The 18,353-nt window shown below is 37.3% G+C and overlaps 1 protein-coding gene across 1 annotated transcript in view; it reads left to right on the plus strand.

Moving 5' to 3' along the window:
- The window catches only part of LOC129764438 (uncharacterized protein DDB_G0283697), a 342,339-nt gene that overhangs the window by 313,476 nt on the left and 10,510 nt on the right, over window positions 1–18,353 (plus strand). The window contains exon 7 of the mRNA XM_055763512.1: window positions 17,732–17,927. Within this exon, the coding sequence (XP_055619487.1) occupies window positions 17,732–17,927 (196 nt within the window). The remainder of the gene's footprint in view (window positions 1–17,731; window positions 17,928–18,353) is intronic.

The raw sequence follows: 18,353 nt of genomic DNA on the forward strand, positions 1-18,353 counted from the left end.
AAAGTTTTGTTTTCACTCAATGTTGTTATGAATGCTTAGATTTTGCATCACCAGTCACGATTTGCTTCAAAACTGTGAGTTTGGAAATACGAGATGACGGAAATACGATCCATTAAATGTTTTCTGCTGATATTTTTATTTCGTGTTTAGACCTCATTTTTAGTACATTACGCGTTAACCGCAATTGTCGTTTTTCGCGGTGACCTTGCCAGATTTTCACGGATAATCGGGGTTCTACTGTATTTGTAATGAAGCTGCTAATTCATGTGTCGTGGATTATTTTCGATCAGCGTCTCGATTTGATTATCATTAGCAGGGCCTTACAATTTCACAATAGTATCATTCTCTCTTCACGCTCAATCAAGAGAATATCACTTCAGCTTCGTACAGTCTCGTTTCATTTCGCGTTCTTTTCCTTCATCCACAATACTGAAGCGAAATTATCAAATCGTCAAATGAAAATGGAAGGCTCTTATATCGAACATCATTGGAGCTCGAATCGTATCCATTAAAAGTAATGAAAATCATATAGTCATGATAGAATATGCAGTATGCCAGCAGGCGTAACCATATATACCCTCATATATCCCTTTTAATTCCACTAATCTAAGATCTAATTTTGAGAAATGAAATCGAATGATACTTGCAACGATCATCCTTTTACATGTGAAACTGAAAGTGACCCATAGCCCATTCAAAGGATAATAAATAGGGCAGTTTCAATCGTCGCGTAAAAGCGTCTGCTTCAAAGGAAACGACAGCAAAACGAAAACGAAATAGAAGCATCGATGTTTCAGTATTCGTAGTGAATACACACAATCGAAATTGAAATTGGCTGAAGAGAAGGGAAGCCTTTCTGAGCAACGCAATAGAAGCGTATTCCAGAACGAAGTATATTGCGTGTATCCATAAAAGAATTTGTTGTGTGTATTCCATTTTCGCGAAGCCTTGGAAACCTTGAAAGTGAAACGGTTTTTTCATCAAGAGCGGAAGTTGAACCGAAAACCCCATCAAGAAAACAATGTATTGTATTTTCAATGTTACAACATTCTAACATGCTTTTACGGTGTCTTCATCCTGTCATTTCGTCGTTAGCCTCTTAAACTAATGAAAATAAATCGGTCGCTCTCGGTTGATGTACGTTACTATCAGAATGCAAATTTTAACAAAGATGTTCAACGAAATGAAAAAAATCTGGATTTTTGAACGGGAATCACTATCAAACAGTTCAACCTTGATAAATACCGATAAATTTATCGGAAATGCAGAATTAATTTTATTTATTGTTAAATACAGATGTGATTTTTTTTACAAATTATATATTTAACGTGTCCACGTGGACATTATCCATACCCCCTCCCCCCTCACCGTGGACAAGTCCATGTGGTATGTGGACAGCCCCTTTTCAGCTGTATAAACGGACAGACTCTCAACTATTTTGCTTTTGGTTCCAGTCAGCTTCTAAACAGTCCACATTTGGCGATTTGTTTTTCATTTATAGTCGCAGGGCATTCCTTAGGAATAGATTAAACAGACTTTTTACAGTCCATCTCACTCCTACTGGCAACTGTCCGTTTTACCCCACCAGTACAATTAGTTCAATAATTTCAATTTTTCACTCAAAAATTAATTTACTTTTCCGTACATACCTAATATCGCTTCTCTGTTAACTCACAAACCAAAATATAACCACAAGCGAATTGAACTATGTTATTAAACCACTCAAAACGCTTAATATCGAAGCAGCTAAAATTACATCCACACGCGGATTCATGTATGATTTTCGGTTTTTGTTTCCTTTTTCCACTTCTGATTAGTATTCATTGCCATAGGGTGGCTTAAATATTATAGAATAACATGAACACAAAAATCTGAAATTCAAATTGTAACTATACAAATCAAGCACCTGTCCATATTACCCCCACTGTCCGTATCACCCGCGGTCCCTCTACATCAATTTGGAAACAAGTCTCAATACTGCTAATATAAATAACTTGTAAGGATACACTGCCTGCGGTCGAAATGCATTAAATGTCGTACTTGCTGGGGGTGACAGTATGGGAAGTTTTTTGATTGATTGAACTAATCTTCACTACCGACAGCATGAGATTCTCATTGAACGACCATCACATGAGGACAGTGTCAATGAGTCTTGTACCGAAAAAGTTTGACAATATTTCACCAAACTTGTTTCTCCTCGTTTCATAATGCTATTCTGCATCAATTAGGATGATTCAATCGAACCTAATTTGGGATTCAACACAGACTGCCGAATCAGGCAAAACTAGTTTCAAACTAATAATTTAATTATAAATTCGCATGTTCCACACAAAAACCTAATATGGTGCTTCTTCCAATCTGTAGTTCAGATTCGTATTTTAAAGTTCAACGTTAAACATGTGCATATTCTCGAAGCACAAAAATATGATTCATTAAATTCGTTCATCCCCTGCGATTTACTCCCACCGCCGGACCGGTGGTATTTAATTTTATCCCTTCAACAATCTGACAATGGAACAACCGCACATTCAACCCCTCCGTTTCGCAAATTATCCTTATTTCAGCACGATTCGATAGCATTTCATTTCGTCTGCCAAGGACATATGCTGCTATTTTCTATCCTCTATCGTCTATTCAAACACGTTGAAATATTGAGTACACGGTGGATTGAGATTGAAAATGGTCCATGTATACACTGTGATTGGAATTGATACAGAACGCACTGAGTAAAATCTGTATGTATGTACCATAACCAAGCTACTAATTTTTCCCGTAATGTTCGTATTCAGATACACGGTCCACAAAAACAGATGCAAAACAAAAAAAAGTTTTTGAAATCCATTATTATTCATAAGTAATCTATGTCTATGTTCATTTATAATTGACAATGAATGGAAAATAATAACGTTAGAATGTTCACCAAGACGACAAAAATTTTCAAAATACAGGTCGGACTCGATTATCTGGAGTATTGTTTTTTTTTCACTACGGATTTTCGAATCCTCCAGATAATCAAGACATAAGAATTAAACAAATTTTCTCTCGGTAAACGTAATATCGTAAACGTAAACGTAATATGCGTCGGGCGGCATACGTTAACCTGGTTCATTACGGTCGACGGCCAACTCAGATTGCATCACCTTGTCGGTTTGAGGCCGCCTCGGTTCCTCATCCTCGTTAGATGGAGACTTCACCCCCATTACAGTAATCTCAGAATAAATTTTATCCCGAAAAAATAATTCACAATAAAAATTGCACTTCAGTGCCATAATACGTATATACCAAAATTGTTAGCTTTCTTTTAAGTGAACGGGCTGCGTCATCCATATCTATCTATATATATAAAAATGGAGTGATGTCTGTCTGTCTGTCTGATTCTTATAGACTCGGAAACTACTGAACCGATCGACATGAAAATTGGTATGTAGGGGTTTTTGGGGCCGGGGAAGGTTTTCGTGATATTTTGAGACCCCTCCCCCCTCTCTAAGGGGGGCTGCCATACAAATGAAACACAAATTTCTGCATTACTCGGAGATTAACCAAGCAAACGAAACCAAAGTTGGCATGTGAAAGTTTTAGGGTGCAATAAATGTTTCTATGATGGTTAGACAGTCCTTCACCCACTCAAAGGGGGGGCTGCCATACAAATGAAACACAAATTTCTGCATTACTCGAGAATTAATCAAGCAAATTAAACCAAATTAGGCATATGGAAACTTTAGGGTGCAATGAATGTTTCTATGGTGGCTAGATACCCCTCCCCCCTCTCTTAGGGGTGGCTGCCATACAAATAAAACGCAAATTTCTGCATTACTAGGAAATTAATCAATCAAACGAAACCAAAGTTGGCATGTGAAAGTTTTAGGGTGCAATAAATGTTTCTATGATGGTTAGACAGTCCTTCCCCCACTCAAAGGGGGGGCTGCCATACAAATGAAACACAAATTTCTACATTACTCGAGAATTAATCAAGCAAATGAAACCAAATTTGGCATGTGGAGGTTTTAGGATGCAATAAATGTTTCTATGGTGTTAAGATACTCCTTATATAAGATAGGTTTAAGAATTGAGTGTGATGAGTGTGATTGAGAGTGTGAGTGTGATCATTGTCAACATATCCTCATATCCCCTCCTTTTCCTGAAGAAAATATGTCACCCTTCTAAACTCGAGTTGACCGCGAGTAATCGGTTTCCTATATTATTAACATTAGAATTAAGGAAAAATGTATATATACTAGTAACAATACAGTAAGGAGTTCGGCTCCTTTAAACCTATGTAACTGAGCCTGTAAAAATAAACGATTTAAATAAAAAAAAAAAAAAGATACTCCTTCCCCCTCTCTTAGAGGGGACTGCCTCACAAATGAAACACAAATTTTTGCATTACCCGAGAATTAATCAAGCAAATTAAACCAAATTAGGCATATGGAAACTTTAGGGTGCAATGAATGTTTCTATGGTGGTTAGATACCCCTCCTCCCTCTCTTATTGGTGGCTGCCACACAAATAAAACACAAATTTCTGCATTACTCGAGAATTAATCAAGTAAATGGGCGGGACGAAGTTTGCCGGGTTAGCTAGTGAATAGATAAATTTCATAATACATTATAAAACTGCATTCTTTCACTTTTTATTATTTTCAAAATGATTTTATCCAACGCCGCTATTTCTTAAATTGCACCACCCACGAAAAATACAAACTTTTCGAACGGAAATAAACGTACTAGACAAATATGATATTTATATAACACTCATCAGAAATAAATATACAAATACTTCCTAATAATAAAATTTGCGTATTATTCGAATATATCCTTCTTTCGGATAAGTCTCGCATTCGAGTAGATGTTACATTCGAGTAATTGTTACATTCGGGTAACTGTTACATTCCGGTAAGTGTCGTATTCGGGTAAGTGTCAATTCGGGTAAATGTTACATTCGGGTAGCTGTCGCATTCGGGTGTTTGTTACATACGGGTGAATGTATTTCGGGTACTGTCTTTCGGGTGAGTGGGTGTCGGGTCAATGTGACACAATCAGTCGACCATTTTTTGGCGGCGACCTTTTCGAATTTATGTTGTTCATAGTGTAGTGTATTCTCCAAATCAAGCCATTCAGCCATTTTTTAGCGGCGGCCAAACTGAATTTTTCAAGATCGTGGTATACGCAGTTTTATAATGACAGTAGAATTTAATGTACAGGGTTTTCCATTTCGGGCTTCCGAAAGTATAAAGCCTTGCGCTGACAACCGTTTGACATAGCTGTCAACCAAAGCGTCATATCGTTAGTTGAATGTCTGCCATTTTACAATATGGATAGTTCTAGCATCGCACAACGTGTTAATTTTGTTAAATTATACTATAAAAATGATGAAAAATCGGCAAATGTTTTTCGAGCATTACGGACGGATTTTGGTCTTCATGGACGGCCTACAGAGCACACAATCGCTAATGTAGTGCGTAAATTCGAATAAACTGGATCCGTAGCGGATATTGTGAATCCTGTGCATCATCGTAATGTGCGTTCGGCCGAAAATATTGCTGCTGTTGCTGCCAGTGTGGAGGATGACCCGAATGATTCGATTCCAGGGCGTGCTCAGCAATTGGGCTTGTCAAACACATCATTGTGGCGAATTTTGCATTTGGACTTGCACCTACATCCATATAAAGTCCAACTGGTACAAAAATTAGAGCGTGGTGACCATGGAATGCGTCGGGCATACGTCGATTGGGTGAACGAACAACAGCAGCAAAATACTGAATTTTCGCATCAAATTTTCTTCAGCGATGAGGCACATTTCGAGCTCGGTGGCTATGTGAACACCCTAAATTTCGGTGTATGGGGGTCAGAAAATCCACAAGTGATTGTTGAGAGGCCATTGCATCCGCCAAAAGTCACTGTTTGGTGCGCATTATGGTCTGGTGGAGTCATCGGGCCGTATCTCTTTGAAAATGAGGATGGCGAGACAGTAACTGTGAATGGTGAGCGCTATGGCCGCATGTTAACCGTTTTTTTTGCCACAAATTGAAGATATGGATACGGATGACATGTGGTTTCAGCAGGACGGCGCCACGTGCCACACAACACAACCGAACATGGCCATATTGCGAACTAAATTTGAGGGACGCATAATTTCGCGTTTTGGTGATGCCAATTGGCCGTCCAGATCATCCGTTTTGAACCCGTTAAACTTTTTTTTGTGGGTTTATGCGAAAGACCGTGTCTATGCCAACTCTCCGCAAACTCTTGAACATTTGAAAGACAACATTCGTGAAGTTATGACCGAGATACCGCCCCATATGTGCCGAAAAGTCATCGAAAATTACCTGTTCCGGATCAAGGTGTGTGCGAGATAGCCCTAGGTGGACATTTGAATGATGTTGTATTTCACACATAATGGCATAAACCAAACATTAATTTGAAATAAAAGTTTCATCGAAATTCGAATTCTAAGTGTGTTTTATTTCAATTTACTTTCGGAATTTAAAGTTGGAAAACCCTGTATGTTCCAAATTTCAGATCAATCATTCAACAGGAACGAGGTCAATTAGAAACAGGTCAAGCTGAATGAAACCATTTAAAAAGTGATTAGTTGTTTGGGCACTGCGGCCATCTTGGAATTGAATTTTGCATTATCTGCTATGTTCTACTAGTCGAGAACTTTCGTTTGATACCCATATTGATGAGGTTTTGAATAAAAATGTATGGGGTTATCTTGTGGTGGCGGCCATTTTGGATTTACATTTTTCACAAATAACTGCGTTCTACTCAGTCGGGTGCTATGATTGATGCTAGGATCGTTAGCAAAATCTCAAGCAGAACTGTCAGTGGGATACCCAATTCATATGAAAACAAAGGGAAAATGTCAGTGGGATACCCGATATGTTGGCTCCTGTCAGTTCAATGGGAGTTCTCTAAAGACGTCACCCACCTGGTTCTACTAGTCAAGCCCTTTCATTTGATACCCATATTGATGGGGTTGTGAAAAAAATATATATGGAGCCATCTTGTGGTGGCGGCCATTTTGGATTTGCATTTTTCATAAATAACTGTGTTCTACTAGTCAAGGCATTTCATTTGATACCCATTCAATATGGAATTATTATACAAATTATCCAAAATTTCCGAGAATCAAAAATAATTTACTCCGGATAATCGAGTCTAAAATTCCGGATAATTGAGTCTGACTTGTATAAGGTGAATAATCACTTTTTTTAATGTTCTAATTCAACGCATCTGGTCAAATTAGATATTCGAATGTTTCAAATCATATAAATAAAATTGTCGTTTTCATGATGTACAGTAGTTTTACTCTTATACACTCTCAACTATGACGTCTTAGCTTTGACGAAAAGCGGCGATCCCAAAACCATTCATAACAAGTGGTTTTTTTTTGTTACGTGTATATTACGTGTTTTGCTACTTTAAAAAAATAAGTCAACAATACGTAAGATAGAGGAGTTAGGGAACCATCAACGTTAAAGGAATTAGGAAAGGAAAACGGCTTCGATTCTTCGGACAGGACCCAAACAGCAATACTAAAAACATGTACATTTGTTCGCTTCACTCCAGTCCAGATTGTTCATATACATATCGATGACTTGGAAGTACAATATCGTTGTACCAACAGGTGAATTTCGAAGGAAAGCAGGAGGTATCGAAGAGCTACATAGAGCTTCAGGAAGCTAATATCCGAATTACCGAACTATAATTTCCCCTTGGTTATGATTGGAAAGAAAATCTAACAAAAAAAAATCTGCAAAACTACAATTATCAACAAGTCATTCATACATCGGAAGATGGGCACTTTGACAGGGAAAAAGTTTTTCGAACAATAACTTTTTCATGTTTTTCTTTGAAAAATTACCATTAATGTTTAATTCGTAACATGTTATGCCTAAATTATTGCGATTTATATGCTCTGCTAACATTTTTCTATTTAGAAACATGTCAAGAACATATCAAACCCAAGAATTTACACACAAAAAATGTTATTAGTAAAGCATTATTTGTTCAGGAGTCTCCATACAAAAATGCCCAATACACTCTGTCCAACTTCTATAAGACCAGGTGATGATCTTGCTGCTTTGTGTCATTGTAAACAAACAACGCTTCAATTTATATTCCAGTATATTTGTATTGGTAACTGTCATACACTGCATGATTTTCATATGTGTGTGTACAAGCTTTGAGCGTAAACAAATGTTCTTGTATTTTTCAAGTATCAAGTTTCTATAACACCAGTTACGTTTTCCGTTGATTTTAGTTAGTTTGATTAATAAATCTAGAGAATGTCGGAAGGAATAGTGCTCACGGATAGAGAAAAAGAACAAATCGATGCATTTCACCAAAAAAATGTTGGAATTAGAGAAATTGTTCGTCGGATTGAATGATCCCATCAAGTAGTTCTCAATTATTTGGCGAATCCTCAAGGATACGGTAAAAAGAAGCGAGCTCCACGTAAATCGAAGCTCTCTGACCGGGATAATCAGGAAATAGTTTGAACAGTTTAGAATACTCCAAAATCGCTTATGCAAATAAAGCAATTTTTGAATTTAAATGTTTCACGGGAGACAATTCGTAAAATTTTAGTAAAAAGTCCATATATAAAGAGGGCTCAAAAGGTTAAAGATCCTGATCTTACACCATCTCACATTAAAAGACGTCTGAGTCTTGCCAAAGCTCTTGAATCAACAGTGGTACATGGTATATCACGACAAAGAACGTTTTCAAAAAAATACATTTTGCTATATACCATAACGAAAAGTTCTTCAATGTATAGGTTATCTTCAGTGACGAAAAAAGTTCAATTTGTATAGTCCTGATGGTTTCAACGGGTACTGACGTGATTTACGAAAGGATGAACAGTATTTTTCAATCAGGAATTTTGGTGGAGTCTCGTGCATGGTTTGGGCGGGATTCTGTGCAACCGGAAAGCTCAAGATTACTTTCACATCATTCAAGGATTACATACATGTTCTGATATCCTCTCTCCTACCGGTTTCGCGTGGATATCGTCACAAAAATTTCACATTCCAGCATAACAATGCTACTATTCATACCAGCAAGTAAACTATGCAATGGATTAAGGACCAAAAACCTAATTTTTTTTGGACTGGCCGGCTCGCACTCCAGCTTGAATCCTGTTGAGAGTATTAGGGAGATCCTTGTACGCAGAATTTACACCGAGGGAAAACGATTGAAGAGCTCAAGGTCGCAATTTTGGTAAAATGGAAAAATATTGAGAAATCCGTTCAGAAAAATTTGGTAAATAGTATGCCAACACAAATTTTCCAAGTTATTAGCCAAAATGGCAAGGTTGCCAATTATTGAAATGTAAATCAGGCAATAGTTTTAATTTTTTCATTGATAATATTTTTGAATTTTAGAAACTTGACAGCTGAAATTATCATATTTAAGCACAATACATAAACAAACAATTCTTTTAAACGAAATTGACGTTAAATACACTTTATCCTAAGCATTCTACAATGTATGAATGTATCTTGTTGAAATTCTAACTGTTTGTGTTGCAACGAAACATAATCAGGGTGGTCTTATAGAAGTTGGACAGAGTGTATTCCAGAAACTATAAAAGATAGAAAATTGTCGCTTCAACGATATATTCATATTAAAGGGTGTGTCACATCAAATTGCATCACGGAAAAAACGCTGTAGAAATTCGCCCAGTAGACCGATCCTTTTGAAAATTTTAGACAGTAAAATAAAAACTATTAAACAAATTTTGGCATTTTATTTTTATTCATACCTCGAGCCCAAGCCCGTATGCTCGCACCTTCCTCTTTACCCCGTCCATAAGGTTCTGTACAACGTCAGGTTGTAATTTTTTTTGAACAGAAATCCAATCGCCCAATATTTCTCTATTGGGCGAAGCTCCGGCGCGTTGGGCGGGTTCATTTCCTTTGGCACGAAGGTGACCCCGTTGGCTTCGTACCACTCCAACACGTCCTTTGAATAGTGGCACGAAGCGAGATCCGGCCAGAAGATGGTCGGGCCCTCGTGCTGCTTCAATAGTGGTATTAAGCGCTTCTGTAGGCACTCCTTAAGGTAAACCTGCCCGTTTACCGTGCCGGTCATCACGAAGGGGGCGCTCCGCTTTCCTCAAGAGCAGATCGCTTGCCACACCATGTACTTTTTGGCAAACTTGGATAGTTTCTGCTTGCGAATCTCCTCCGGAACGTTGAATTTGTCCTCTACGGAGAAGAACAACAGGCCCGGCAGCTGACGAAAGTCCGCTTTGACGTAGGTTTCGTCGTCCATTACCAGGCAATGCGGCTTCGTCAGCATTTCGGTGTACAGCTTCCGGGCTCGCGTCTTCCCCACCATGTTTTGCCTTTCGTCGTGGTTAGGAGCCTTCTGAACCTTGTATGTACGCAGGTCCTCCCGCTGCTTGGTCCGCTGGACGAATGAACTTGACAAATTCAGCTTATTAGCGACATCCCGGACCGAACTTCTCGGATCACGTCTAAACTGCTTAACTACGCGCTTGTGATCTTTTTCACTGATGGAGCATCCATTTTTGCCGTTCTTCACCTTCCGGTCGATGGTTAGGTTCACGAAGTATCGTTTTAGTACTCTGCTGACCGTGGATTGGACGATTCCCAGCATCTTACCGATGTCCTGATGTGACAACTCCGGATTCTCGAAACGAGTGCACAGGATTAATTCACGACGCTCTTTTTCGTTCGACGACATTTTTCCAAATTTACGAAAAATTGACAGTGAAGCATGGCCAACGTGATCTATACACTCTTATCTGATTATAAGCGAAAGCTGAAGATATAATTCCTAAAAATTAAATTTCTACAGCGTTTTTTCCGTGATGCAATTTGATGTGACACACCCTTTATAATAAGATCTAAGACTTTGTCAAATACACTATATCGCTATCTTGACTTCAAACAAAGTTAGGACTAGTTGTTGTATGATATATGAACGACTTGTTGGAAATTGTAAGGACTACTTACATTTTTTTTATAATTTTGAAAACAATACGTTTTTTGAGAAAAATGAGTTTTAAATTAAAAAACAAGTTGTTTCAGCTGATTTTTTTTTTAATTTGGTTTTTGTTTTTTTGAAAATTCAAACAATTGGCTACATTTCATCTGTTGAATATTGTAGGCATTGTGTACGGAAAAGTAAATTCTTTCGTAAGTGGTAAATTAAAATTATTGAGTTGAAATGGACAGTCACATCCATAATCACATCCAATGCATGATGGAAAGTGAAGGGAATAATATAGAACCCTTTTGACGTAAAACTACGTCTTTCAGAAAGGGTGCCAACTCAGAAAACAGGTCACGTTTTTATGAAATAAAGTTAACGTTAATAACTATTTTCACTGTGAACGAATTCTCATGATTTGCATGCCAATCGAATCGGAAATTCTCTAAGATATCAAACATTACAATTCGCTAATCTCTAAACGGTTTAAATTGATGAAAACTGGGAGCACTTCCTTTTTTGCCATACATTTGTTCTGCCGATTTGTTTGCTAACCCTACCCGTATTTCGAATGCTTATAACTCGAACATTTCTTAACAGATCGGAAAGACGTTTGCATCAATTGCACAATTTTGCACAATTAATGAAATGTCATTTTTTCATGAGATGAACAATTGAATAACTGTAAAATATCAAGCGTTATCTAAACGCCCTAACTACCAAGTTTTGATTGGCCCGATTTACGGTTTCCCCAGTACAGACTTCAAAATCGATGTACCTGTGGAAATCCGGTTTGTAAATATACATGCAAGTCGGGGGGAATTTTTGTTCCCACCGAACTATGTTTCCCTAACACATACTTTAAAATTAATGTGCCTGGGGCAATCCGCTTTGCAAATACATGAAATCGGGGGTAATTTTTGGTGTTGAGTACTTTTGTACTCACTTTGTACTGAGAAGCCTGGGAAAATCGCCATTTCAGATACTAGAGGTGAATGAACTTTCGCGGTTCGAGAACTACGTAAACATGAGATGTGCAATAATTTCAGAGGGAAATGTAAAATACAATGGTCGTTTGACAATTTTTCCGTTCAAATACTTTGGTAGTCCTATGCATCATATCAAACGTAAAAGGATCATCAAATTTATTTGTACCGAAGAACATAATCTTTTACAAGAATTTCGATGCATTCTATAATAAAATTCGAAGTGGTAAACAAGTGGATTCCATAATATATTTTGGTAGTTCTACGTCGAAAATATGCGGTCGTGCCCTAGATACAACCCCTTACAATTTTTGTATTGCTTTCTCTTTTTGTTCTATTTACGTAGGATTACGTCTTTCGGGAACATGTTGGGGTACAAATTGGAAATCGAAAATCGAGCACATCGTGAAAATTGTCCAATTTCAAACGCTTATTGCTCAGTCATTTCATAATGGATTGATGAACTTTTTGCGTCAATCGGTTTCGGTACTCCATAACATTTTTTTATATTGAATAAAATAATATATGTCATAAAACTAACAATCGAATAATTGAAAAATCTCTACCCCTATCCTAACGGAAATACCCACTTCTGATTGGTCGAAACTGACGACACATGTGGCGGTTCCCTAACAGAGACATCAAAGCCAAGTTGCCTGGGGGAAATCGACATTGCAAATACATGAAAGTAGGGGAGCTTTTGCTCCCACTGAAATGTGTTCCATAACAGAGACATCAAAACCAAGGTTCCTGGGTGGAATCGGCATTGCAAATACATGAAAGTAGGGGGAACTTTTGTTCCTACCGAAATGTGTTACCTAACAGAGACATCTAAACCAAGCTGCCTGAGGGAAATCGGCATTGCAAATATATGCAAGTCGGGGGCATTTTTGTATTGCAAGTAAGGTGAGTGATACGATTAATTCTAGCAAATTAAATTTAAATTTGGAACTTCAATGTTGGTTGCTTCTAGAAATTTCATATCAATGACCGATCGTGTATTGTGAAAAATTTAGCACAAGTGTAAGTGTAAAATTGTATATGGTAGCAGTTGTGTTAAAATGACTTGATATATAAAACGGTTTATTTCAATTTTCATGAATAAAAACCAAGGTGTGTTCCCGTCGTTCGCAAGGAAATTTCAAAAGTTGGAAAAGTGAAGAAATATTTGAAAAAGTGATTTCCCATATGCTTTTCATATAGCATTCGGTGTTGTTAGTCCAATAAAAATTCGCATTGGGTTGAATAAACACTCAGAAAGTAAAAATTATAAAAGAAAATTACCTTTTCCATTTAAAATTTGTTTTCTCTATATTAAAGTAACATGTTTTAACTGATGGGAAAAATTGATAATTGTGGTCGGTATAGATAATTATCTTATATAACATTGATGATTTTTTTTGTCTCTATTTCATCCATACATAACACAGGAGGCATCTCGTCTGGGGTCACAGAGGATGATTTTCATCATATCTCATTCCATTTCGGCATCTTCTATCTGATACGCACTATCTAACGACTAATTACCATCTATCTGTCATCATCATTCGGTTGTAAATACTGGTGGAGGTACAACCAAACAAAACGGCCCTTTTCAGGGCCACCAAATAGTAATCAAAGAGTTTAATTCTTCAAACATATCAAAAACAACAGATAGCCTAAAGGAATCCTACGTCAACTATGCGGTGGTGTCTCAGACAAAACCATCCTGTGACATTTTCAGTTACTGGACGCACAAACACTGAGAGAGAGCGAAATTATTCCTCTCGCGAGCGATAAACTTCTAGGCTTCATATATTATTGACTTGTCCGATATTATGACGTGTCCGATTTCACAGCTTCATCATAATTAAAAGTTTTACCATCCAAGCATTTCAGCAAAGATCGAAACAGATAGTAATCTAATGGTGCAAGATCAGGGTTATATAATTGATGTAACATCAATTCCTAACCGAACTCTTTTAGCAAAACTCTTAAGTTTTGGCGAGTGACCAAAGATGTGTGTGGTCGGGCGTTGTCCTGGTAGAAGACGACACCCTTACGATTGACTAATTCTGCTCGTTTTTTCGATAATCGCTACATTCAGGACATTCAAAAAGGGTAGAATCCATTGCGTTTGAGATACATGCATCGATACACTCAATTAAATGAATTTCTTCCAGTACATGTGGTATCCAAGTATCTAGTCTGAGACGTTTAATATGATCGTGGTTTGTTGATTTCGGTATTTTAAACATCTCTGCAATCTCTCGCTGAGTTGCATAACATCCAATTCGATAATGGTTTTGATTTGCTCATCATCAGCTTCCATTGGCTGACCAGAACGTCGTCGACTTCGAGCGAAAAATTACCAAACAAAACTTATTAAACCAATTTCGGTACTGCATTTCTTTTAAGGCTTCCTCACCATACACATAACGTAACTTTTTAGCAACCTCCGCTGCATTTTTGACGTAGGATTACGTCTTTCGGGAACATTTTGGGGTTCAAATTGAAAATCGAAAATCGAGCACATCGTGAAAGTTGTCCAATTTCAAACGCTTATTTCTCAGTCCTTTCATGATGGATTGATGGAATTTTGGTACGATTAATTCTAGCGAAAAAAATTTAAATTTGAAACATTAATGTTGGTTGCTTCGTTAAATTTCATATAATTTCATATATTTCATCATAAGTGTAAAATCGAAATGATTCATTCCAATTTTCATAAATAAAAACCAAAGTTCCCGCTCGAGAATGGGTAGATTGGTTTAAGCTGTCTGTTTTGTTGTGTTCATTTCACCCAAGAAAAGTTTATACGGCGCGAAAAATTGGAAAAGTGAAGAAATATTAGAAAAAGTGATTTCCCATATGCTCTACATATAGTATGGTTGCTAGTCCAGTTAAAATTCGCATTGAGTTGAATAAACACTCAGAAAGTAAAAATTATAAAAGAAAATTACCTTTTCCATTTCAAACATGTTTTCTCTATATTAAAGTAACATGTTTTTACTGATGAGAAAAATTGATAATTATGTTCGGTATTGGTAATTATCTTATATTACACTGGTGAGTTGTTTTTTCTTTATTTCATTCATACAAAACACAGGAGGCATCCCGTCTAGGATCACAGGGAGCGATTTTCATCATATCTCATTCCACTTCGGTGTCTTTCATCTGACACGCACCATCCAACGACTGTTTGCCATCTTTTTGTCATCATCACTCGGTAAACACTGGTGGAGTGAACAAACAACTCAACAACCAAACAAGGGCAACGAAATCATTATAAAAGAGTTTAATGATGTAATTCTTCAAACATATCCAAAATCAACAGACAGCCTAACGGAATCCTACGTCAACTATGCGGTCGTGTCTGGGACACAACCCTCCTGTGATTTTTCGGATATAAAAAAGCAAAATATGATAAATATACTCGTTTTTGAACTCCATACTAAAACTGACAATTTTCAACAAACACGTGCAATTTGCTCCTAAAGTAAACTCAACATGACACTTCAACGGAACACACTGCCGTAGCGAAAGGGGTCATGTACAACGCCAATATTTACTTGTTGGATTCGTGAGGTGACAAGGCATGGAACGAGTGACTGTCGATTTGATGGACGGTTCTTTGCGATTCGCCATAGCGTGATTCTCAATATTATAACATTATAGAGTGTTTCAAATATCATCGTCTAACATGTAATTAATATGGGGTCAAAATTAATATGAAATTGAACATTAAACTATTCAAATCAACTCATGTCTATCTTACCCTACTATTTGTCTTCCTCGACACTGCAAAAATATTGGGGCTGATTCTGATGCGCGAATGAGAAGTGACAGCTCGCAAAAACTGTCTCACTCAATTTCCGAAGGCGACTTTGGTGAGATTTTTAGCTTGAATGAACTCTCAATTCTCGTGGGCGATTGCAATGGAAAAACATGCCATTTTGTGACTTTTGAAGTCGTATCCTCATTTGTTATCGACTAGTACCAGTAATGGTAGCCAAAAATAGGATTAAGCGTTTCCAATGGACTTGAACGATCTCTAATCATTCGCCGTTCCAAACGGGCAATCACTACTCCAGATTCAAAGATGTAGTCATCATCTACATTGTGAGAATTTTCGGACAAAAATAGGCAATTTCGAATGCAATCCATTTAAACTGTGCATTTTGGAATAATTATTATTAACATGTAGTCAGTTCAAGTATTTGGTATGCTATTACTAATGACAAGAATATACATCTTCTGCAGCCGTTATAATGCGGTACAACATTAAATTCAAAGTTTACAATAGTTGACCCCAACTGATACGAGAAACTCAATTTCCTTTCTCCAAAAACACAAATCAGACTTTCAAAAATAACGAAAAGCTACTTAAGTAGTTAAAAACCGTATATGTTTAATCAACTTCTTCCATGTGTGAGGCATCCTCGGTGTCATCCACTAGTAGAGGAGCATCTTCATCAGTAGTTGCGGATTTCAAGACCCAGCTTGACCATAAGGTAGATGCGAGATGCGTGCTCACCGGGCTCATCCAGTGAGAATCCAAACGATAACAGCGCAGTTTCGGACAGTGGAATTACAAGATCCTTGACAGCTCTATCATATCTGTGAACAAAATTTAGCTTTTAAATTTATTTGAATGCGATAATAAATATATCTTACCTTGATGACTTTTATGTGAGGCGACTATAAAATTAATGTTCACTGTAATGTTATAAAGAATAGTCAACCTTCCGATAAACTTTTAGCAATAATTACGCTAAAATCAGCACCGGACACTAAGTCAAAAAACGAATGCGGAATCAAAACACGGATACGAAATCAAAACAATTGAAATAACATACACTCATATTAATGCAAAGGGACTATGCAAAAACAGATTTGAAAATATATTTTTATTTGTTTTCTTATGCCAGAGATATTATTTTTCATCAATTATAATAAGAGGAAAACATTTATAAAGATGAACGAAATTATTTCCTGTACATATTTGTAACTAGGAATGAAAATTTTTAAAATAAAAGAAATATATATTCATGAAACACATTAAATACATAGAGCCTTTGCAAAAAACACAAGATTTGACATATATTTCAATGAACACTGCACCATTTGTAATTCATTGAGTATTTTACTCCAAAATGAACCTCTCACGTCAGGGCATTCGCCTTCGGTGATACGGTGACCTGGGTCATGTGACTTTGAGGAGTTCATTGTTGTCACATTCCATTCGCGCTGGAGAATCAGGCCCATTAATATTTAACAAACATGGTATGCCTAGAATCAGTAATCATGCACGTTGATTAGTTTTCAAAAAAACGTCAGATTTTTTCTTGTAAAAGTCAGAATAGTAACAGCCAACACTACTGATTTCATTTCTACTCAATCATACGTTCCATAAAACTCGTTTTTCAGTGTAAGAAACATCAAAATGATGCATCATGAACGAAAATGCGATGGCATAGGTTCTAGTTAAAGATCATACGTGAATATAATTTTTATAGAGCAGTGTTGACAAGAAACCATCGGAAAACGCGTTCAAATAATCACATGATTCATTTTTATCGGCACCACTGAAAGCAATCTGAAGTAGCTGATTTAGTAATGCAAATCACGTTCCATCGCAACTCCCGTATTACATAACTCTCCCTCACGGCTTACACAATTCCATCTTGCTTCACCAGGCGACACACCCTTCCAGAAATACCAACTGAATCACACACAACCAAATTCAACCAAATTCTAAGTTCGGTCTCCTTTCCCCTTTGTTTTTTTGTTTCATTGCAGAATTTTCTCTCGGCGAACCTGCAATGCTGGTGGAATGCTCCGCTGGCGGCCGCCACGAAAGTGCTGAAATATCTTGGCCACATCGCCCCCGGAATGCTGCTCATAACGGCCGAACCGTGCGCCCTCGAAATCATCCGGAGTGCCCACGCGAGGAACGTCCTTAAGCCGCCCGCCACCTATCTGATCAGCTCCGTAGGTAAGTGGTAGCCAACGCCAGCCAGGCCAGGCTCATCTGATTTATTTGGGTGAACGATAAAAAGGAAGATATTCACCCACATTGGTATTGTTAGAGATAAAGGAAATTAGGGTACGATGACCGGGTATTAGATTTAGGTTTTCGAAACAGGTTTAGTGCTGCCGGCGTTTTAAGAGATAAATATTCATGATATCCTATCTTTATGGAACAACAACCGGAGAAGGCTTTTCATTGTGTTTATGGTTTTTTAATCTTCCGGCAATAATGGAAGTCATACACGACACGCGACAAAATGATCGAAAGTCCAGATACACAGAAGAGCATATGTTTCATTCTGATCCGGTTTTATTACAAAAATAAAATTAAATAAACGTTAGGATTGGATTTTTCGAACAGATAGAAGAGTTCTTCGAATTTCAAGAGCCA

The sequence above is a fragment of the Toxorhynchites rutilus genome, chromosome 2 (assembly GCF_029784135.1).
Source record: "Toxorhynchites rutilus septentrionalis strain SRP chromosome 2, ASM2978413v1, whole genome shotgun sequence".
In the NCBI taxonomy this organism is placed as follows: Eukaryota; Metazoa; Arthropoda; class Insecta; order Diptera; family Culicidae; genus Toxorhynchites; species Toxorhynchites rutilus.